We start from the raw sequence: 25,380 nt of genomic DNA on the forward strand, positions 1-25,380 counted from the left end.
ACTCCCACCCCCCAAGCTGGGACAGCACCTGATGACGTCCTTACTGTGCGTAGATGACATTTTGATTATGAATCTAACACCAATAGGTCTGCAAAACCTGCTCAACACTTTAACATCATGTTGCATAACAAACCAGATGACAGGCAATCTAGAAAAAAGAAAATAGTCATCTTTGGGAAGAGCAAAAGAAAAGGAAGGAAAATGGCGCCTGGGCAGCAGGGAGGTAGAAGAAGCACCAGCTATAAATATCTGGGGGTTTGGTAACAGGAGAGGCATTCGTCCAGGCTGAATTTAAATGCCTGAAACCGCATCTGGCCTCACTGATTGAATCTTTAAAAAAACTACACAGTAAAATGTTTGATGCCAACCTGGAAATAACAGAAATCAAATCAAAACTGATTCCAACACTCTCCAACCGATCATTGGCCTTTCTAGGGCAGTGGTATTACTTCTTTAAAAATACCCAGAGCAAAGCTTATCACTTAGTATTTAAACTGCCTCAGCATACTTCACCTGCGCAAATCCAACTAGAATTTCGGCTTCTCGATCAAGAACTGCTCCATCAGCATTATTTCATATCCTCTTGTTTTGATAACTTAGGGCCAGATGCAGCAAACAATTTTGCACTCGCAAATGGTGCAAATTTCGAAATTCCATTGTTAGCAAATGCAAAATAGCCCTTCAGGATTTATGAAAGGCATTCACAGTGCAATTTAAGGATCGCTACAATAGTGATTCCCTAAATAGGTAACTGCAATTAGGAAATACTTATTTGAGACTACCAATGCACATGTATCATGCATTTCCTAAATGTGAAGTGGGCATTTGGGAAATGCAATAATCACAAATTCGAATTTGGTGGTAAAAATACGTTTTTAAAAGTGCCATGTAGCGCACACATGCCCATAGGGCATGTGTGCACTTTACATGTGCACAATTTCATTGAGGGAGTGGGGGGAATGCATCAAAAGGGGCTTTAGGCCCCCAGCACCCTTGGATTTGCATTACCTAAGTTGTGAATTCCTAACAGGAATTCGCAAATTAGGAAATGCAAAACCATTCTCACCTATGGCCTGTCCCATAGGGATGAATGGAGTCCCATCCCCATTTGCAATTGCTAATTTTAAGAAATCGCTATTAGGGATTCGCTATTTTCTTACATCCAATTTTGCATTTCTCAAATAGCGATTTCTTAAAATTCGCTATTTAAGAAATGCAAAACGGGTCTTTGATATATCTGGCCCTTAAGTGCTTAAACGCAGATGTATAAGCACCTTAGATATTTTAAATATTTTTTTTTTTTAGTATTGATATATTGCTAGTTTTTATATATATATTTCTTTTGTTTTTTCTTTTGTTTTACCACATCATGTACGGTTTTAAGTAACTACATTGTGATTAATAAATTCAATTCAATTTTTTTCATCATGTCGTCGAGTAAATCTCTTGGGTAACCTCCTGCCAGATATAGATTTGTACTCCTCCAGAGGTGTAGTGCGAATTGCTCCATCAGATGTTATCTTCCTTATTCTCAGAAACTGAGAGTAAGGCAGAAGGTGTATGAGAGAAGAGGGGGTGGGGACTTTGGAACAGCAGTGTACTGTTGTGGTCTGTGGGCTTTTTAAAAAGTCATACCAGCCTTACCACCTTTGATATTTCCTTAGCTTACGGCGGCATGTTAGTTTACTTTAACCAACGTTTATAAATAGGGGGCACGTTCTTTCGATCATTAATGTTTTTTCAGTTCCATGCTCATTTCTTATTTTTCTAATGTTGGGTGCTCACCGTCAGTTGGATTGTCAACTAGTTCATAGTGTGATGGGACACAGGCAAAGTGTTCATAACTAGAAAGACACTGGTCTGGCACGCTGTCACATGGTTTCCTCCTTGTTTCCTGTTTTTTCCTTTGTCTTATTACCTTAATTAGAACCACCCCTGAAGAAAGGAGACCTGGTCCCGAAATGCATTGGGTGTCGTTACAAATCATGGATCATGTTCATTGGAAGAATTTTCTGTCACACACATCGCTGGATTCAAGCAATCTTTTGTTATGTTTTGATTAATCTGTTTTTGTACATTTATGTGTATAATTTCGTACAGTGATTGCATGAACACATAATTTATCTTGTATTATGTTTTATGTTTTGCCTTTAATCTTGATAAAATATTAATATACTGACCTTTTGAAGTGCACACTGGGTCCAAACCATGAAGGTTCTTTCTTATCCAAGTTGGTGACATGATGTTAAGAATATTTCACTCATTTGTCTGAGGGGATCCTGTCCAACAATGAGGTCTTGTAGGCAAGGGATATCCCTTCATGCTTGTCTTGCAGCTGGCAGCACATGATCCCCAGTGAACCCATCACAGCTTCTTCCCGTGGGATTAGTGGTTGTTTAAATCTTGTTTCCTCTAACTCTGGTGTGGTCTGTCGATGGGTTACTTCAGTAGGATACTGCTGTTGAGGGGGCTTGAAGGGCCACGGTTGAAATTGTGGGGGTGCAACCATCTATGGTAGGTTAAATGTGTCCTCGGTCTATGATGCCTGGTCAAGAGGGCAATGGCCATACAAGTGTCTTCTTTAATGGTCTGCAAAGCTTTATATACTCCTTACACATTTGTTGCCAGTCAGGGCAATGCAGAAGTCTTTGATGAAGGTCCTGGCTGAGGCACATGTGGCAGAATTCGAAGCCCCCCACATCCATGTATGTCTTTAAGGCATATCTTGATGCTACTATACTTTCAGTCAACACCGTTCTCAACTCCTCCCATTTATGAACCAGAGAAAATATCTGCCCACCTTTTCCAATTGTTGCCCATCATAACGAGCGAGATGAACTGCTGCACTGGCTACATGAATGGTGAGGGATGTGCTGCAGATATGGCACATGGGCTGACTTAACTAGTTGTTTTACCCAACACCGTGCTCCAAGATTAAGCTTTGTCTCTTTAAACTTTGCTTCCCCCTAAAAGTCACAACTCAAGGCGAAGATTCATGCCAATACAAAGTCAGCTCGCAGTAGGTTTTGGCTCCTTTGATTATAGGAATTCTGGCAATGGTTGTTACGGTCTTTTGCCAATCTGGCTTAGAGTACTACAGGCTATTATCCAATAGTGTGATATATGTCAAAACCTAAAACCTTTGAGGAGGTATTCCGAAGACGTTTCAAAATCTTCAGACAAAGGTGAATGTCAATAGGCCCCCCCCAAATAGGATGGTGGTTAAAAGAAAATTGCAATGACACCAAGAAACCGAGGTCCCTATTTCTCTTTGTCATGGCAGTTGTTACTCATCTAGTCCCTATAGCAAAGAGGAAAAGAGATGCTCAATGATACCATGACATTTTTATTGTTTTGTTACAAAATGCAGTGACATCTGTGTTGATAATACAAGAAATAAAATAAATAATGGTACCTGCTGTTATTTTACATGGTGAAACTCCATGGTAGGTCATTTTACACAATGTACAAAAAGCATAGCGGCAGCTCGAGCAGATTCCCATAGTGCCCCCAGGTTCTTGCATCACTGGGGTCTGACAGCTGGGGCGGGGGCAGTACACCACATCTGCCATAAGGTCCAAACTAGACTGCAGGAGGAGGCGATCATACCGGGAAAACAACTGATCTCCCACCAGCTGCTTCACCTGTAGAGATGAGAGTAAAGCCAATGTACCGCATTGCAGAGTAGGGCAATTACATTCAACCAAATATCTCTCCAAACTCATGAAACCTGAAGGCACTGACCTCCACCCCCTTTAAAGAGACAAGTCATTATTAGTTGGGGAGGCATAAATAAAAATAAAAATCATCATGCAAATTACTAGAAACTTGAAGGTAGGGCTATTAAGCTTATCTTTTTGGCCACAAATGTCTCTAGTCTGGCTCTCTTATTACCACCTTATGGTGAATATTGAAGTCATGTGATACTATGCCACACAACACATTTATAAAGCATGAGTAAGATGGTCTACATAACATACATGGTCTACATAACCACAAACCTCCCACACAGCAATCTTCTTACCTTACCAGTACATTTCAACCTAAGTTCCATAATGAACAAAAAAAGCACTGGAATCTGTCTGCCAATTTCTTTTCCTAATCATATTGTACGAAGAGGTCTTTTGAACTGATGGCTCTACTGTCTTCAGGTAATTATGTTCTTTTAGAGTATGGTGAATTTTGGTGCATGCCACTCATGACAATGCATGGTTTGACATTGCATGCTTATTTGTCCCGTCTGCCTTGTTTAGAAACCTACAGGAGGAATTCCCAAACTGCCAGGGACCTTTGGTTACACTGGTCACAGCCTCAAGGAGATGAAGATCTATTTCAACCGTGTGCAGTCGTGGCTGCTGAAACTGGGGGACCTCTATCTGTTCAAATAGTGACACCCACAGGTTCAATCAGAGGCAAGCATCATTGTTCCTCCCCTGTGTCCACCAGCCCATCATGACCCTCCTAGATATCACCCACAGGTAGGTATGGGGCAGGGGAGATTAACTACACATACTATACAGGTCACACCTTTAAAAAAAGTTTAAAGTTTGTAAACTTTACTAGGTGTACTTTCACTTTGCAAAAGCTCATGGATGGTTGCACCACTTTACCCTCAACCAATGATGGAAATGTATAAAACTAAATGTGTCTCTGTATTTAGGTATGGGTGGGGATTTGGGGCTATAGAGAACATATCCCTTTGAGATGTTGACAAATACATTTTTAAATGGATTGTGGGCTAACCAAACCTTTCTGCCAATGGTTAAAAATGTACAAAGCTCAGTATGTTTTATTTCACATGCAACTCTTACCAAATCCAGGGTAGTACCCCGATTTGGCTGTATATTAGCAATGCCAACGACCCTGGTCTGCATGGATGTCAATGAATATCCAACCATTCCTCTAGCAAGAGATAATGTGTGTTGGTCAATTTTATCACCTGGTGGGTGTGGGTTGGCATCAAGATGCCACATACTAAGTGGGCTCTGTGCGGCCAAATTTATAATCCCCAACATCCAACACATTCTCTATTCCTGACCACAATAAGAAGTACACTGGAACCTGTAGCAGCAATCAGCGGACGTGGTGAGCGCGGCTGTCCTCCCCGGGGCGTGCAAGAATTGCCTTCTGGTGTCTGCGGAGTCCACCTCGTGTCGAGGCAGTGATTTGTCAGTCCCACGGGGGGCAGCTCCCTTGAGGGATCCCTGAAATCCACAGGTGAGCGCCCACCCTCCCGCCTGCTCCTGGCTGTATCTGGGCACCCCATGTAAAAGACAATTGCGAGGCCACGTAAGTCTGTGGCCTAGACGGGAACTGTCTGCGGCCTGCAAGGCAACCCGAAGAAGCAAGCATGGGGGCAGAGCTACATGCAACAGATTGGCGCACAAAGGACACACTGCACTGCCAGCGTAGGAGCACCGGGCTCCTGAGATACGTGTAGGTGCTAGGGGGACCCAGACCCCAGAAGTGCCTGGAACGGCATGATCCTTCCCAGTGAATGCTGTTGGATGGTGGAGAAATTCAGGAACGATACTACGAGGGCCTAGGGCCGGGCAAATAAACTGTGGCTGGTTATCTCTTCCCTCCTACCTTCTATATCAATGTCTCCTTGCTGTAAGAGACTGGCATCAGATCCGTGGCTAGTGGAGTGGTTGGCACGGGAGGGGCCCTGCTACAAACGAAAGAGGGGTCAAATGAAGGAGTGACCATAGCCAGGTTCCTTAAATAGAGATGCTAATCTGCAGACTGCCCGGTCGCATGGCGATCTCGTTTGCAAAAATGCTACTGTGTGCTTCTTCCCAGACTTCACCTTGCAAGTGAAGTGAAAGCATTGAAGCTTTGAGGAAGTTCAAAAAGCATTATGTGCCAAAGAACTTAAGTATATGATGCTATACCCAGTAAAGGTGTGGGTGGTGGCTGATGGTAAATTGTGGCACTTCACCACTCCAGAGGAGGCCGAGGAGTGGACAGAGGGAAGGGGCACAGCTGGTCATCAGTCTGAACAAGAAGCAAGGAGGAAGTGCCAGACCGACTGAGTAGAAGATGAGACTTGTTCGCAAAATGGGACTGAACGAAGATGGAGCTCGGGGATAGGGCCGCAGTTAGGTCTGGTCCTTCAACGACGCCGGTTGACCCATCAGACAATGAAGATGAAGAAGGATTATATGTTTTTCAGTCAGATATTCAGGGATTGAGTGTGCCTACCTGGGGATGGGGCTTCTGGGGGAGAGAAGTTTTTATGGTGTGGTTTTAATGACAGTGGTCGGGAACCCATGAAATGCTGAAGGGGTATGGCAATATATACACATCAGTTTGCACACTGCAGCGGTGCTGGCCAACCCTGGAAAACTGCATGATATTGTTGGGGTGAAAGGTGATCTGCATGTTGGGGGGTGGGCAGTTCTGAGCCTAGTGTACAGGGTAGGGGAGTTCCATTGTTGGGACACCAGACACCAGTTAGTTTTTGTTCTCTCTTTGATTTTCTTTTTTTCCTTCAGCTCAGTGGGCACAGGCACACGACAGGGGCACGCTGGTATGCACTGGAATTGTCACTCTACCACTACACATGCGGACAGCCCTATACACTTAGACATGCTAAATGGCACACCACGTTCAATTAGCACTGAAGGGCCTGGCGTGGAATGAGATTAGCCTGGGCAACAAAATTAAACGTACAGTTGTACTACAACACCTCCAAAGACAGGCCTCAAACATAGTGCTCATACAGGAGACCCACTTGAAAGGCAACAACTATAAGGCCATGGATCAGTCTGGATATACCCTATTAGCATGCAGGTTTTACCACCAGCTCGAGGGGCACAGGTATATTGCCGAGATCCTTAGCGCCCTATATCCTTTGTCGCACAGGTACTGACCCACTGGGGCGCTTTGTAGCACGAACAGGAAATTGGGAGAGGTGATCACTTAATATCTGTTCAGTCTATGTACCGCCTCGGCTCCATGCAGAGACTCTTCTCGCACTTGGGGTTATCCTACTGGAACTGCTCCCTGGGATCTTTATATTGGGTGGGGAGGGGACTTCACTGCAACAACGGACCCAGTGTTAGACAGAGATTCTAAATCCCTGACCGGAGGAGAACCCAGTCCACTACACGCCTTTGTGGAGGCCATGGGATTGGTGGATCTATGACATGAGCATTACCCGAGCTGATGACAATTCACTTATCTCTCCACAGCACATGGTAGTTGCACCAGACTAGATTATGTTTTCACACAACATGCATATGCCAGCCAATTACTTAGTGCAACGCAAGGCTCTGGGCATATCCAACCCCTCCCCAGTGGAGGTACTCCTCTGTAGCTCGACAAGAGACACAACCTTACTTCCTAGGATTGATCCCTGGTACTTGAAGGAGGCAACTTTTAGAGACAAAACACGTGCGCAAGCAGACCAATACTTTCAAGAAAATGAGGGAACAGTCAGGTCAACTGTCTTATGGGAGGCTTTTAAAGATGTCCTGCGCAGCCATACACAGGCAATGATTGGGGGAAAAAGAAGGGGCAAAAGACACAATGCGAAACACTGGAGAGCGAGACTGCCGTCCTGGAAAGTTGAGTGCTGGAGTGGGGAATGGCTGATCCTTACTTACCACATCGGCTCCATCTAAAGCAGCACAAGCTAAGGGAATTGGTGGAGCATAAAGCACATGCGTATACCTTAGCAAAGCAGCACAGATGTACCATGTAGGAAATAAAGGCAGTAAACTGATAGGTTGCCTAGATAGAAGGGATAGGAAGAGGAACTGGCTTTTAGAGATACAGGACGCACAGAAAAAACTCCATATGATAGGGACAGCGAAAGTAGAGGCATTTGCTGCATACTATGAGATCATATGCACGTCCACAATCGTTAGGAACGAAGAAGACTGTGCCGATCTTTTAAAAGATCTCCCCCTTCCGACTCTAACAGATGACGACAGTGATGCATTAGAACAAGAACTAACAGCAGAATAAGTTACACAGGTAACTCGAGCCCTACAATCAGGAAAGGTGGCGGGCCTAATGGCCTACCCGTGGAGCTATGTAAGTGCATGGCAAATAACGTAGTACCCACATGCTGGATATGTTTAAGGAGGCATGTGAGGTGGGCTGTCGGTTGGACGATCAAAGAACCGCTACTATGGTGGTTAGACCAACGGCAGGTAAGCAGCCCACAGCCTGAAGTTCTTACAGAACTATGTTGTTGTTAAATGTGGAGGCAAAGGTCCTGGCCAAGACACTGGCTAACAGACTAGTCAGATATCATCACAGCAATCCATCCAGTGTAGTCTGGCTTTATGTCACATAGGGGTGCCTGATCAAATCTGCAGCAGCTCTATGGAGAACTTCATATGACTCTTTTTGCCATCCTTAAAAAGTTGGGCTTTCCTCGTTTTCGTAAGTGGATCCAGCTCTTATACCAAGATCTGCAGGGACGGGTATGAGTCAATAATACGCTATTGCGACCCTTTGCTCTCCATAAGGGCACCAGGCAAGGCTGCCCACTGCCCCGATGATATATGCATACAAACGTCTTGCAGCCTCGGTTTGCCAGGACCCCCTTATACGGGGCTTCAGTGGAAGAAGGGACTTAGAAGAGAGGATTTCCCTGTATGCTGTTGATATCCTTTTATATCGTACAAAGCCCCACACCAGGATTTTACACATCATCAAACTATATGAAGGATACTCCGGCTACCCAATTAACTGGGACAAAACACAAAATTTCCCCCTATAGTGGAGTATTCCCACACTGACCTCGAGAAGTATAGCCCCAATAGTGCAAAAGGGCTTCCGATACTTAGGCATCTACATTAATGCGGAATCATTCCTGAAGAGAAACCTAAATCCATAGCTGGACTGCCTCTGGAACGATGTTACCCACTGGCAAGCGCTTCTTGTTTCACTGATGAGCAGGGCGACACTTTATAAAATGATGACCCTCCCGAGACTGCTCTATGCTTTACAGAACACCCTATACAAAATCTTCCCTGACTTCTTTAAGAAAGTCAATGGTGAACTTCAGCAACTCCTGTGGAATGTGGGCAGCTCCAGAAAAGCACCCTGCAAGCTTCAGAGAGGGGTATAAGATGGGGCACTGGCGGTCCCAGATGTATGCAAGTAGTACTGGACGGCACAGTTGACAGCGATAAACGACAAGGTGTTCTTAGATAGGACTGAACTAGCATATTGTGTAGACGGGGGGGCCATGGGTGATCGGGGCAGTTCCTCACTGCCATATTGGAAAGGACGCAAGTACCTCCTGCCATTCCATACACAAGCGACGGTGCGGGTATGGCACGTAGCCACTAATTTCCTAATGTGGGACGACGAACTGAGGGATAGGACCGCTTTATGGGACAGAGGCCTCCTGCCAGAAGTTCAGAATCTGATGGGGTTTGCCAAATGGGAACTGATAGGTAAGCAACACCTAGAGGGACATATGGAGAGGCCAGGCATTAATCACAATTGAGACTTTGCAGCCAGAATAGGAGATGTTGGAATCAGAACGTTCTAAATATTTGCAACTGGGGCACGCTCCGAGGCGCTTCATAATGGAGAGGGAGCAGTTCCCAGAATCGGCCCCGTTAGAGGACCGGCTCCTTCTAGATCCCATAATGGAAAAGGCGATCTAGTTAATGTATATAAAAAAAAACAAATGATGAACAGCTTCCCCTGATCCCCTAAGGAGGCTGCGGGAAGCTTGGGAGGGGGACCTGGGACTCCTGGAGGAGGAAGATTAGGTGGAGGCCAAACAAAGCCCAAGGAAATAGCCATGTGGGCTTGGTTCCGATTGATCCAGTTGTGCATCCTTCACAGGTCTACTTTTCCAGATCGCTCCTACATCGCCTTGGGAAGTGCAAAACCACCCTATGTGCCAGGGGTTGTGGTGCGATAGGGTTCTTCAACCACATACTCTGGGCATGCCCAGAAATACAATGCACTGGTGGGGGGTGACTCAGATTATGGCCAAAGTTACGGGACTCATCGTGCAGCTGTCTGCCTGGGGGCACCTCCTATGTATAACTGGCGAGGAGAAGTTATGTAGATAACAAACTGGCTTATGCTGGCCCCTGGGATTGCCAAGAGAAATATAGCTTGGACCCGGGGAGCAAGCAGGTTGCCAAGGATTACAGATTGGGAATCTAATGTTGACTGATGCCAAACAGCTGAAGATGTGGTGTACCAGAGTCGGGGCTGCCCAAAGAAATGGGAAAAAATATGGGAGAACTGGCGCAGATACAGGGAATTGAGGGTGCCACTGGGAAAGGGGTGATGACATCTTACGTGAGGAACTGATGGTACTGTCAAATTTGTGTTATAAGATATTGATAACTAATGTATGCGCAATTCTTCTTACAATGCATCCTAGTGGACACATGTAGTGAAATGTGTGTTTTGACCACTGACTTCGTGATGCACCACTTTGCACTTGGCTTAGCTGCCCACGTCACATTAGTGTTCACCAGTTAGACTCAGTTTAGCCTTAGATTCATTCTGCCTATTGGCTTTATCGTAGCATTAGACACTGCCATGTTAAAGCCTGCCAGTGATTTTCCAGGTTGTCTGTCTGTTTTCGTGCTTTATCTTACCAAGGGCTTTGGTTGATAAGGATGTATCCAGACGGCAGGGAATGGCCTTGCTTTGACTTGACATCTTGGGATTGTGGCCAAACCCCAACGTGTTATTTTCAAAGCATACCTAAACTAGCCAGCATGTTTGAATACTTCTTGTGCAACAGGAGGGCTTTTTTTTCTCCAGAAAGCTCCTTTGGTTTTTTAAGATATAAAACAGACCCAGTGCGACAGTGAGAGATTCAGAGGCCTCAAGCAGGATACAGACGTTGGATGCCCGATATAGATTTCCCGTGAGGGTAGAGATCTCATTCGCAGTCGAACCGGGGTCATCGACTTGCTGGCAGGAGAAAGATGAAGCACCTGACAGGCCCTACGGTGATGCATTTTTATTAATTATTTGCTTTGCATTATAATATAAATACATCTATGTGCTGTGTATATTGCAGTGTAGAATCATTTTGGTATGTTTTCATTTCATTGCTGTGACTATTTTTAAACATGTGCTTTCAACATGCTAATCTCCTTTTAGGAACCCTGCGTAGTGAAATAATAAATGTCTTCTTTGGACTAAGAAGTGCATTCCAGAGATTTTTGTTAGCTCGGTCATTAGTGAAAAGCAAAACATTTTGGCATAGATCGGACTGTCTAAAAGAGAGGTTGGAAGTTGAGAATGCACGATTTAAAATTGTAAATATGTTTTTATTCAGAGAGTTAAAGGAAGCACCGCAAACCATGTTTGAAAATGCATGTGAAATTAAAATGCCTTATGATGTCTTGGCAAATATGTTTTCTTGTTTATCAGGATTTTCTCAATTTTGGGATGGGTGCTTGGATCAAACAAAATTATTGAATGTTTTTACATGTTTAGAAAAGGTGCTTTTTGAATGGAATGATAACCCCTTTTGTTCTTGACAAGAGGGTTTGGATACTTTTGTCTGTTTACAGAAAAATGCCTGAGAGATTTAAACAGTTAAAATATGAAAATAAGGAACTGAGAGAACAACTTGACCAAAAAAACATTATTACATGATAAAGCTGGAATCTACCAAGCTGTCACAGGGAAATCGGACTGTTCATATTCCAGTAATGAGGAGGTTAAAAAAGGTGGGGGCCAGTGTGAGCTGCATGAGCAAAACGTAGTTCGTGCGCAGACAATATTTGGACGAAAAATACAGAGGAGCCCACAGCTTTTGGCAGGAGTTGAAATGCATTCTTTAAAAGAACACACCCAGCAAGAAGTTGGGGATGTTACCGATATATTCACAGAACTTTTGCAGAGTTCGATGTGTACAATTAATTCAAACAAGACACAGGGAGTGTTGCAAAATGTGCAGTTTCTAGGAAATCAGTGGAATCCAGAACATAGAGAGATGTTGTTACAGGTAAAACAAAAGATTTTGGAGTTTGCTAGTCCTCGCACTAAGCAAGAGATACAGAGTTTCATGGGATTGTTTTATTTGTGGAAACAGCATGACCCTCATCGGAGTAAAATCTTAACCCTTTGGTACAAAGTAACCAGAAAAAAAACATGAGTTTGAATGGGGTAAAGAGCAGCAGTATGCTTTTGGTTTGGCTAATGAAATAATTCAACAGGCTTTTAGTCTTATGGCCAGTGCAATAGGGAGACATTGAGTTACATGTAACTGTTCAGGGACAATATGCAAATTGGAGTAGGTGGCAAAAAAACAAGGGAGGACGAAGGTGCCCATAGGATTTTGGACTAGAAAACTACCCGATTCTGGGGAGCGCTATACTCCCTTTGAAAAACAGCTTTTGGCCTGTTTAATGGGCTCTAGTGGATTCTGAGCAAATAAAAGTAGGCCATAATATAATTCTGAGACCTGAATACCAATCATGCAGTGGGTGATGAGTTCAACTAAATCTCACCGTATAGGACATGCACAAGAGGCTAGTATCATACACTGGAAATGATACATACAAGACAGGGCTCGAGTAGGACTGGCAGGCACTGCAGCCCTACATGAACAGGTGTCACAAGTCCCTGTACAGGATGAGGAGCGGGTGAAGGAGGTACCACAGGTAAAAGAGTCCCCAGTGAGATAGGGTGTGCCATATGAATCCTTGTCCCCTGAGGATAGGAAGCATGTTTGGTTCACTAACGGTTCATTCAAATACTTGAGTACCAAAAGACATTGGAAAGCAGTGTCATACAATCCAGTTACTAAAAAGTTGTTGACCACTACAAGAGAAGGAAAAAGTAGCCAATATACAGAGTTGTACGCTGTGTATCAGACTCTAAAGCAAGAGCTGCTTGTGACTGGTCATATTTACACTGATTCTTGGTCCAATGCCAATGGGTTGGCCATTTGGCTTCCCACCTGGCATGCACATAGCTGGTTCATTGACTCAAAGGAGGTGTGGAGCAAAGAGTTGTGGCAGGAAATTTGGGAAATGTTAGAAAAGAGTAAAGTCAGAGATGCTCATTATCCCATTGACTCACTAGAGTGCTGGTTCAATTCCCTTGCAGATGACAAAGCCAAAATTTCAGAGGCAGAAGTGGCAACCCAGAATTCTGACTTGGTGGGGATTGATAAGTGGGCGCAACAGAAATGTGGACACCTGGGAGAAAAAGCCACTTCAGGTGGGCAGAGATTAGACGGATGCACATTCCCCTAGATTTGAAAAAAACTGTGATTTCGCAATGTCCTATATGTCAGCACACACAACAGAGATCTGTCCCACAAACAGTCAAAGGTCAACTGAGGAGCAGAAAGTTACCTGGACAGATAGAATTCAAAACTAATCTGTTAAATAGTGGAGAATCGGATGTATTCATACAGATTGGAGACATAATTACCCAACTTGTTATAAGTTCAGTGTATGGAGGACTGGTGAGGAAGGGGACTGCCCCAGCCCTTCTGCCAGTGCAAGGGAAGGGACGTTGTGGTTCAGTGCTAAGGAGTGGATGGAATCCCCAAATGGCCCTCCGGAACATGCAGAAATTATAGCAAAGGGCCCCAATAATGCCCTGCTGATTATAAAACAAGAAAAGGAAAAATTGGAGCACATTTTAGATGACAAACGTTACTTGCAAGAAAAATCATATTTGTTTCTTTTACAGATCATACTACGACTTGCCACTGTGTGGTCTCCCTTCGGGCGTTTGCATGTGGGGTGAGGGGATGGACAGCATCCCCAACTTGAACCTGATTGATCAACCATTGTGCAATGCTCCTGCTGCTTTTAAAGTACAAAACCTATGGATCCATTTAGCACTAATTTGCAAATCAAAGTTCTGCATGGGAACAATGCAGAGTACCATGGATGTTCTATCAAACTGTTTGAGTACATTTCCACTGGAACTAACCCATGGCTTGTTATCGTCTGATGACTGCTGCCAGTCTTGTTAAGCAAAGTTGCCAGTTGTATGGGAACACTTATATTCTAGCAAACATTACAGGCGGACCGTGTACCTTTACATGATTAGGACTCATGATGTTTCCATCTAATTCTATACCAGATCAAAAGGACGGAATGTAGTGAAATGTGTGTTTTGACCACAGACTTTGTGTTGCACCACTTTGCGCTTGGCTTAGCTGCCTACTGTCACATTAGTGTTCACCAGTTACAGACCCAGTTTAGCCTTAGATTCATTCTGCCCATTGACTTTATCGTAGCATTAGACACTGCTATGTTAAGAGCTGCCAGTGATTTTCCAGGTTGCCTGTCTGTTTTCGTGCTTTTTCTCACCAAGGGCTTTGGTTGATAAGGATGTACTCAGATGGCAGGGAATGGCCTTGCTTTGACTGGACATCGTGGGATTGTGGCCAAACCCCAACGTGTTATTTTCAAAGCATACCTAAACTAGCCATCATGTTTGAATACTTCTTGAACAACAGGAGGGTTTTTTCCAGAAAGCTCATTTGGTTTTTTAAGATATAAAACAGACCCAGTGCGACAGTGGGAGATTCAAAGGCCTCAATCAGGATTCAGATGTTGGATGCCTGATATAGATTTCCTGTGAGGGTAGGAATCTCTTTCTCTTTCGCAGACGAATGGGGTCATCGGCTTGATGGCAGGAGATAGACTAAGCACCTGACAGGCCCTACGGTGATGCATTTTTATTAATTATTTGCTTTGCATTATAATATACATATATTTGCTGTGTATATTGCAGTGTAGAATCATTTTGGTATGTTTTCATTTCATTGCTGTGACTATTTTTAAACGTGTGGTTTCAACATGCTAATCTCCTTTCAGGAACCTTGTGCAGTGAAATAATAAATGTCTTCTTTGGACTAAGAAGTGCGTTCCAGGGATTTTTGTCAGCTCGGACATTAGTGAAAAGCAAAATAACACACCACTTGTATTGAAACTGGTTCTTGCATAATGTCTATTCTATACATGCTAGCTCATTTAGGCTTAATGTACTCTGAGCAACTGTTTAATAAAAAAGAATTTCCAAAACAAAATGTTATCACCTAGAAGGAAACTGAGAGTATCCTGCAGTTATCTAAATACTCAATAAAGTAGAATCTCCCATTCAGTACTACTGCGAGTACGGAGGAGTATCTGAGATGGAGTTTTTATCCCCTTAAGCATGTAGTACTTATTATGTATATTCAACATTGTTCAGTCTCCACAAGGATCCACAAAGCCTTATCATGAAATACTCCAATGTTGTCTTGCATCAACATGCAGACAACACACAACTGTATATCAAAACATCTATGATTGGGAGCATAGCAATCTTTAGAAAAAGCCTGTGCTAACCCTAAGCCAGGATGACTGACAGCTTCTTCATACTCAGCCCAAATAATAGGGAATTACTACTCCTGTCGACATCTACCAAATGAAACTTCTACCTACCCATCTGAAACACACTTCATCTAAAAGAATTCTCACCTTCAAACTTATTGTGTGCCAACTCCCCTTGGTGCAAAAATTGACACGGGTCTCTCATTCATCCCACACACAATAAAGCCGACAAATGGCTACCTTCCATCTCCATCCACTGAGCAAAATGAAATACTCATTCAAAGAGAGCATTTGAGAACAGCAGTTCCCAAATTTTGGACTTTAGCAATGGTATTCTGGATGAAATCCCCATTACATCATCCTTTAAGCCTTGCTGCAAGCTGTCCTACACTCAGTCGCCAGGCTCATATAGAGCACAAATAAATTCAACATTCTAAAAGAGATACATTGGCTCCCAATTCCAACAAGAATGCTATTCAAATTATACTGCACGGGGAATAAGGCCGTCCACGAGAACAATATACCCTGCTCTGAGGAAAGATTGTCCCTGCCGGAGATTCAGAAACACTGAGAAGTGAAGACTCATTTCTATTGGAACTTCTGAAGTTCACAGCCTTTTATGTCACCAAACAATCTTTCTCCACAGTTGCCACACCAGCATGGAACTCTAGTCCAACTGTAACAAGAAAACCTTGAAAGCCCATTTATTCAAACAACTCCTCCTGTAGCATTTCCTCCAATAAAACTTGGTCATCTTGAAGACACAGACCAAGCACTTGTATTTTCAGGCTTTTTCTTGCTTATTAATTACGAATGTCACTGGTTCCTTGATGCTGTCTATTTAAAGTGCATTAACACTACCATGGGCCATGGAGCACTATATAAGTACTATTTAAATTAATGAAAATGTGTTAGAGAAATTGATGCAACTGTCCAAAATCCCCTTCAGGGTAGAAGCACTTAAGCAACACGGCAACAGCAAAACAGGTAGACGACTCCACTGTAGGCCACTAAATCTAAATCAAACAGCACAGGTACACAAGTGTAGCAGAATACAGCCACAGGGACAAAATCTCCTTTGCTGATTTCAGGAGGCCCCTCCACACAGGAGAAGCTAATGTTACTCAACAGTAACTAATAACCTTGACGCCAATTCACCCAAACCATTCAAATTACTTATCTTTGCATCAAGTCTCCTGCAATTCACTCTACAGGTTTTTGATGCTAAGAAAGTGAGGATCAATTTGGTCCACAAGGGCCACCTTCTTCATAAATCACAAATATTTCACATTCAGTGTTCTTCCTCTGGAAAACTTGCCAACTGTGAAGACCTTTGCTTAATTTTCTAAAGAGCCAAAGCTACACACAAAAATAGGGTTCTCATGACTTACCAAGGTTTAGAATAAGCCACTTTCACTTTGGAAAAAAGGTGTCCCCTTTTTATATGGCAAGATCATGTTAACTGAAGGTTTTGCACTCAGAGAACCTCTTCCATGATTTTGAATACTTTTCTTTTGTAAAGCAAAATTCACGCTCAGGTAAACCACAGTAGAATATGGTACATACACGTAGAGTAATCTTACCTGGAAATCTTTTGTACAAAGTCTGGTCCATCTGTAAAGACTGTGTCCTCAAATATAGGAGCACCCCATCGCCTGTAAAAAGCTGTATCCTCCATCACTGTCTGTCACAAAGTCAAGGCACTGACTTTACTTAAGAACTGTCTTTACTTAAACAAAAGGCCATAGCTGGTATGGTATAGAAAGACAAATACTATGCTTTTTCAAACATTCACAGAACTAAAAAGGACAACAAATTGAGAAAGAGCCAGCCAGATTAGACATACATGCGCAGCCTGTGTAAAATTGAGCCTATGGATCTTCAATGTCTACTGCCAAGGACATATAAGTGATTTCACACTTCTCAAAACCAAGTTCATTGCCCCTAGAAATAATCCTCTAAAATTACACTGCAGCTTAACAGGCGGGAGGACACTTGTGAAAAAGTGACCATGGATTGTGGAAACAAACAACTGCCAAAAGTGCAATAGAAGTGTCATCTGTAAGCCACAATAACAACCAGAAGTCTGCCTTTCGAAAAACAAGATTTACCCATTATTTTGGAACAGACAAATAACTCCAGTCACAGCTTATCTCTTTATGCTATTTTTCAGATACTGGAAACTCATGGAGAAGCAAGTGTGGCCAGAGCCCCATATTTATGAAGACGAAAGCCAAAAGACTGTGAGAGAGTCACATGCAAGACAGCTCCGAAAGAAAAAGCAAAAATAGTATTGAATGGAACTTCATAAATACTGAAGAAATGACTATCATCTTTCTGGATGTACACCTAGAAAGAGTGCCAATTCCTCCTGTATTTTAATCTTGCTTTGCTTTCTCTTTAGAACCTGCATGACCATCCAGGCGATTAGATGTAGATAGATGTAAACAGGATTCCTTCTGAGATGTGCACTAATAATTGGCATGCGTTTTTAAAACATTTGTGCGCCTCATTTTATGTCCAATAAGTGAAACCTGAAATGACAAGCTTGTTTTCTCATTTAAACCTAAGGTCTTTTCTGCGTTTCTGAGCAACGGAAATGTAAAAATTGTATTCCTGGGTCAGTGGCACACATTCAATCTCCCTGATATAACTGCAGAAATACCTGATGTAGTGCCAACATCCTCAAATACTACTTCATTTAGTCATTGATAGCTACGAGGTTTAATATGAGTCCAAACTACTTTCTTTGTACTTAGAATCTAATAACTCAAGTAAAGGCATTTGTTCTTATCAATTTTGGCATTCATTCTATTGCTTACTCTTAATGCAACAGCAGAACACCCAGAGATAGGTTCTGAATATTATAGGTTTTGGACCTTGTTGGAGGTGTGAAAGGAGCAATGTTTGAGCCTCAATATGTAGCCATTCCAGACAATAAAAAGCACCCATTTTTAGTTACTCATCGGGCTGTTTTGAAATGGTTCTCTCTACAGGTGCATGTGAAATTGAGGGTAGAGTTGCCTTCCTACCCATATCAAATGCTGTCAATATTGGTGTTGCGAGCTTTAATGATTTTGAGGATGCTGTTGCAAGGCCACTTCTGCTATTGTTGGGGGTAGTAGCAGTTTTGCGACCTGTAGTGTAGATTGAATATTCTCTTTCCCTCCATGCATATGTCCTTTAGCATGTCCATTTCAGCTTTTCTGCCAAACCTTTGAGGAACAACCTTGTAGCTCTCTAATGGATAGTCAAGAACGACAGCCTTATGATGAAAAACTTGAAGTTGCAGCCAACACACTGATTGGGTGGTTTCAAACCTATATGCCCCAATTGGTAATTTATATTAAGTCATGTTTATTTTTCATTGTGATGGTCATCTGCAAATCCTGATAATCCAGAATCTTTAAGTAAATGGTCCCAAAGAGCTATCAAGATTGATGCCTGTGATGGAGTGCCTCATGTTTTGCATATTTTACAATCAACTGCAGTATATCTTTTTTTTGTCCAGGTAAAGGAAGAGGCCAAATGGGACACCTTTTCTTTACAGATAACAGCATTACAGAATTCACATGTGGGTCAGGATTCAAAAAGGGTGGGTCTTGCTCTGGTGCGCTGCAGAATTAAAACTATTTGCTTTGTTGCTCATTGTGTCTGGAAAATGTCTATAGTCGTCGCAAGTAAACTGTGGGTGAATGAAGCCAGATTTTTTGCTGGATATCAATGTTCCAGTCAAATTATCGAACACTAAGCTTCAGGCATCTCTAGGGAGATGTGGTGGCTTCACTTGCCAAGACCTTCGAAAGTTCATAACAACATGCAGATGTTTTTCTTCTAAGTATGGAGATGGAAATAAAAATATGTAGTCTCTCAAAGATAATTCATAAGTGGTGACATCCCTTGGAGAATGACGACCCCTAGAAGGGGTGTATGTTCTTCTACTGGGAGTTTAAGGTGAAACAAGAACAGGTTTTATTTAGATGGAAACTGTGTAAGTAGCTGTGTCACGTTGGGCATATTGATCAAAATGTGAGCAGGAGAAGGAATGCTCTTCCTCTTATGAGGGTTTTTCAAGACAACTGTTCATGAGAATAGTGTTCTGACAGAATTCTCTTCAGAGGAACCAAGAAGCCATGCCTTTTCTCCGATGGGCATATCCGCAAGGGGTTTGACCAGTTCAATATTTAAGTTCCTGATGATCAATGGGTTGCATAGGTATATCATGACATTATGCATCTCACACCTTATCTCAAAGCATTTTGGTATGGTCCACAAGAGGTCTTTTGCAAACAGAGAGATAACTGCTTTCTCTAAGTGTGTCCTAAAAATAGCAGACTGAGCTTTGGGACTCGATATTCAGAATTCTATTTTTTTATTTTGAAAGTTAAAGTGAGGAAGATAGCATGGTCATGGCAGGCATCCAAAGACAAGTATACACAGTTTTTATAAGTCAGGAAATTACATAAGTATCTATTCTTTTTTCTAATCTAAGTGAAATCCCAGGAGTCAAGTGAAATAAATGCCAGGAGGCTGCTGCTTCCTATTTTACATAAATTGGTGATATAATGTAATAAAGTGAAAGGATACTTAAGAACAAACTTCTATTAAAAAGCCAGTGATTCTGTTTTCAAAGAAAAGGTATGAATGCAGAGCTTCCTAGAGTGTCAGAAATCAACAATAGGGTGCATATCCTTACTGTGATTGCTGTTGAACAATCAAATAGCCGCAAAACTGAATGCAAACACTAAACAAAAACCCGAACATGGTACTAATGTAATTAATTTTGCTGTTACCTGAGCAGGCGAAGCAACTGAAGAACACTTGGGTTCAGGACAGTTGAGAGCATGCACCTGGCCATCCTTGATCTGTATTTCGAAGTAGCCAGTCAGGCAGGTATTGCAGTAGACATGCTGGCATTCCTTGAAGCATGTACACTCGCTGCCTAGCTTCTCGCAGAAACAGATGTTGCACGTGTATGGTTTGCTGTCAAAGCACTTCTTCTGCTGAACTTGGTCAAAATCCAAGACATCCCTGATAAGACCAGTAAAAGAGTCCACATCTTGGATCGCTCGTGAATCAAGGACCTCACTGCTCTTAGTCAGCTCTTCCTTACTGGAATCCTGCTCTGTTTTCGTGGGGAACAAATATTTTTGACTGAACGTTCCCTTCGTGCATATTGTCAACTCATATGGAGAAGTGATGTTTAGGAATGCCAGAGTTTCTTCTTTTAGAAATTGCATCCAGGCAAACAAAATAACATCTCCTTGGTTCTCCTCCCATAAAGTGTCCAATTGGCAGCATAGGGAAGACAGCTAAAACAGAAAAGAGTCAGCATTAGGGATACAATATTGTCTTTCATAGAGTATTAAGCATAAAATCCACCTGGAATTTCATTACAAGCTACGGTGGCTGCTGTATGCACTGTCTTGGCAAAAATGATCAACAATGTGAAATAAAGATTCCCAACTCCTTCATAGTTGTTATTATATCATAAAATAAAATATGACTACCTATCATATGCCGTGAGCCCTACTTTTTCTTATGTATCTAGATATCTCTCCATTGCTAGCACCACCCTACATTTCTACTTGGGTTCTTTTCCTGCCAATAAGCTGTCAGAGTGATGTAGCCTGTAATACACATGCAGCACTTGTGAATGGTGCAAAATTGTGGGCAAAAGAGTACAAGGTCTCATGAAATACTACAAATTTTCCCATATGGTCCGCAATGTGGCTGTTCTCTGCTTCGTCTAGTGAACGGCTAATTAGGCTTTCATGTGCAACGTAAACTCAGAATCACAGCAGACAACAGTTTCATTACGCAAAGAGTAAAGATATGAATTTGTGATCCAAATTCCATAACAAAAGCTACATTATCAAGCTATGCAAGACAAAGTTGGGCTCTACTAATCTGGGCCTCATTTAATGATGTGCACAGAGATAAAATCATGAATGTTTATTAGTATTGCATTAGTAAGGTTATTGTAGAGATGTGTGTGCAACCTATACATCTTATCTGGCACGATCAGACTCAGACTTTCATTCACTGGAATTTAACGAAATGCAGTGAGTAACCGTAACATATTATTGAAGTGCTTGTACACCCACGGTGCCACTGCTACGTCTTCAGTGTTATTCCATTTCTAGTCTCAATGATCAATAAACTAATTTGCCCATGGTAGACCACTGACACAGTATATTTTTGTGCTCTGTTCTCTAGGCCAGAGATATTACCAAACATGAAAAGGTGACAAAGTAATCTTATATGTTTTCCAGTCTCTCTCGACAAACTAGCATGTTTTAAAGTAGCCCCTGAATTCCCTGACGCAGTAAGTAACCTATTAAGTAACTAGAAAAAAAAATCAGGAGGACTGACGAAAAATCAGCATAATCTAAATTCTGATTTCACTATCACTCTTATGTAAAGTGCTAAAACTATTAACAGTCAATACCTCACAGAATCCAGCGTCTTGGCCCCAAACAGCTGAAACTAACTGTTTAAAGTAATTGAGTTCAACTAATTTAAATCCATGAAAACCTTTACTTAGCCATCAGTGTGTGTCCATATGGAGAATGTTAATTTCTTCTGTAAAAAAAGTGAAACAAATCTAGCTGGACAGGATATTGGAAGGTGTGCCCCAAGCCTTTCCTTCTACTATTATTTTCAGTTAATACGATTTTACAGCCTGCACTCTTGGAAATACAGCTTCTATCTGAAGATACTTTTAATAAGTTGTGTATTTAGCGGGTGTTTATGTTTTCCCACAGACCACCACCAACTCAAGCTTGCTTGCCTTGACTCTTTTAATTACTATCTCCACAAACTGTTCTTATGCCATAATCATTCAGTACAAGACCTGAAGTTCACGATGCTCACACCACTTCCCGAAATCCTCTGTCAGAGATGTCCAATGTGCAACTTTCGTTTCCTTACAAACTCTGAGCGAACCATGACAGCTCAATTTTAAACGTTTGCTAAATATACAAATATGTTTGCCCCGTACCTAGTAGGTTTTGTCTGACTGCAAGATGTTTTATGAGGAACCTGGTACTATCAGCTGACGCAGGACTTTACTCTGTAATTAGAGTTTGGAGCACTCATATAGCTCCAGCTCAAGGCCTGGGAACATCTATTGTAGTCTCCTTTTTTCACCTTAGAAAGTCCGAGAAGTTAAGCATAATTAATAGTACTCGGACTACTTCCATGGAATCCATTTTGGTCTTTGACAATGGCCTGCTATACGTTCACTTGCAATTCCTTCAAAATGCAGCAGTTCACTGATTATGTGTCATGATCGTCTGATGAGCAGCCAGCAATTTAATCTTTACATTGAATGACAGTAAAGATTCCCATGCAGTACACTTTGTACGAGTACTGTACCGTGTACTGTACCTTTCTTTTTGCAAATGTAGACTGAGTGATAGCAACCTTTTGTCTGAATGCTACAATCTTGTTTGTGTTTGCTGTGGAATTTAGATTTTGTAAAACCTTTTAGGGCTCAGAAAGTTACGTTTAGAAACTTTCCCTCAAAACCTCTTCAATGGGAGATTAAGAACCACGGACACCTGAAACCATCAAAACCAGTTTTTTGTTTTTTTTTTACTACTTTGCTTAGGAACGTTGTCCATCCAAAACCCTAGGCTTCTCTGAGGTCCCTGATCTTTCACAACACTGTAAACCTCACAGGTGCTAGTTGTCCCAACACTTATTCCTTATGTACATACTTAGATTTTCCAGCACAACAAATACAAGCAGGCTGAAATCGACCCTAATAATTTACATTTGCTAAATGGGAAGGTGGCTCTTAAGTATCTGTTGTTTTCTGAACGGCAAAATATGATTTGCTTTAGACTTAAGGCTCCGTGTAGCATTCAAAGACACTGTTTAGTAGTTAATCTGGAGAATGAACTGATCTGAGATTACATCGTTTCAACTCTGTTTTAAAAGATAACACCATCTAATGAAGAGATCATAACTACAAAGTTTAATTTTTTTCTGTCAAACCATCATGGAGTTGCCAGGAGTTATGACATGATGTCTTAAGCTGAAAATATACTTAGGACAAACCTGAACTGTAGAGAGCCACTTGCAGCTGAGTGTAAATACTGGAGCAGAGTTTGAGGGGTAATCAGGCGGAAGTTCAAAGTTCAACAAGATCGGAGGCAAAAAGCAAACTGTGTCTTCAAAGCTGTCATTTCCATTATTTGCAGCAGCATTGCCTAAAATATAAGAAGCAGTTTAAACATTAATCAGAAAATAATCAGTGAACGTCCATTTCTAGTTTGGGTTGCTGGAGAGCATGTAAGTTAGAGTGCTTTCTTCGCTGATGCCTAGAAACTTTCTGTTGAGCCACTTTCTATTTTTAACTGTGGATGAACTCTGTTTTCTTAACATGGTTTAAATCTAGAACAAAAGGCACAAGTTCGCCTACAACCTGAAGGTCAGCAAGCGGGTAACATCACAATCGTAGTATTACCTAACGCTCCCACTGACACCCTCCGCACTCTCCAGCCCTAACTTACAGTTCAGTTTCACGTTGATCAATCCTGAGGTAGTCTTACAAAAAAAGTAATTATTATTACTCCCCAACAACTTTACTTTTCTGGAAGTCTTTATTAATGGCCTTAAAAAAGAGAACTTATAGCATGATGTATAATTCCTTAGAGACTCTTCTAGTCATCTGTTATATTAAAACTGTTGTGGGACAGTTAATGTTATGCTGTGCAATGCAATATCTGCAGTCCAGCATAGATATCAAATTACTCATTTATTTTTACACTAGAACAGTGCCAAATTATTTGTTGAGCAGACTTGGCTTTAAGAGGACCGTGTACATTTCCTGTATGCAATGGACCCAGAAGATTTTCAAATGAACTGCAGTGATTTGGTTGGGCATGTGGTTTGAGGTGTATCAGTGGTAGCTAGTGATCAGATTGCTTTGCTGGTTCGAATTGAATTAGATAAAGAGTTTGTGCCACTATTTTGCAATATCAAGCATGCACAACTGAATTGTCGTTTGCTGTACTTTCACACTCCAGACAGCAGTGTTCGGACTGCATTATCTGAGAGTAGCAATTAGGTATTTCACCCCAGGGAATGAAATGTGATGTTACTAAGGGGTTTTAATTAATGGGTAGAAAAACGAACAGGCTCCACGTAAACTTTAAAAAATACTTGTCTTTGCTAAATATGAAACTACTGAATACAAAGCCTACACATGTAGCCGGTCAACTCTTGGACACAATTTTGGCCTCCCCTAATTTGGTCTTACTAGGTACTCTGATCTATTTTATTTCGTTTGGCCTTCTGGGCAACTGGACATGGTTACTTGAACAATCACTGTGTCTTTGCTTGCCCTCTGACATTATTATCTACTGTTTGTGATGGCATTAAAAAAGCAATGGGGTCGAGAGTGCAATAAACCATAGCATGCTGAGGCAGGAGTTCATAAAATAACTGCGACAATGCGCGTTGACTGGCATATTCTATACTGATTTGATTCTACTGGCGGTAATTTTATATGTAAACATTTTAAGATATTTTGAAAGTGTATATACATTTATTGCTATGTTACAGTCTGTGCTCACAACACCGTGGGTGTACCATGCCCCTCGGTTTAAAAAAAAAAAAAAAAAAAAAACTCTTTAATTTATGATTAATTTGCTCCTTGATCGGAGGCTAGGAGACTTGCTTAAGCCTGTTATTACTTCTTTGATATTCAAGAGAATCTTGTGATGGAGAAAGAAAAATTAATCATCTTAGTTCTTCATCATGTGTATTTTTTTTAATTTTATGAAACACCCTACTGACTGAAGTGCAGGATAAAGTTAAATTATCGTCCTGGCAGAAGGATGGTGATTGGACAGTAGTAGTCTGCATGCGCTCAAGTCCTAACAGGCTGCAGCAAGTGCAGGGTGATGCAGCTTAACCCACTGACGTCTCGGCTCACAGGACTCACTGGACAGATGTATAAGAATAGAAGGAGCTACTAAGGAACTACAGACCAGATGTACAAAAATTTGAAACTGCGGTTTCCATATTACTATACTTACCGAACTGCAATTAGGAAATTGCAATTCCTAAT

The 25,380-nt window shown here is 41.9% G+C and overlaps 1 protein-coding gene across 1 annotated transcript in view; it reads right to left on the reverse strand.

Moving 5' to 3' along the window:
- LOC138304555 (E3 ubiquitin-protein ligase RNF14-like) overlaps window positions 1-25,380 on the reverse strand; it is a 108,232-nt gene that overhangs the window by 70,539 nt on the left and 12,313 nt on the right. Inside the window, exons 3-5 of the mRNA XM_069244708.1 lie at window positions 23,364-23,515; window positions 20,090-20,608; window positions 3,416-3,644 (exon numbers count right to left, since the gene is read on the reverse strand). Coding sequence (XP_069100809.1) covers window positions 3,416-3,644; window positions 20,090-20,608; window positions 23,364-23,515 — 900 coding nt within the window. The remainder of the gene's footprint in view (window positions 1-3,415; window positions 3,645-20,089; window positions 20,609-23,363; window positions 23,516-25,380) is intronic.

This window comes from Pleurodeles waltl, chromosome 7 (genome assembly GCF_031143425.1).
Source record: "Pleurodeles waltl isolate 20211129_DDA chromosome 7, aPleWal1.hap1.20221129, whole genome shotgun sequence".
NCBI lineage: Eukaryota > Metazoa > Chordata > Amphibia > Caudata > Salamandridae > Pleurodeles > Pleurodeles waltl.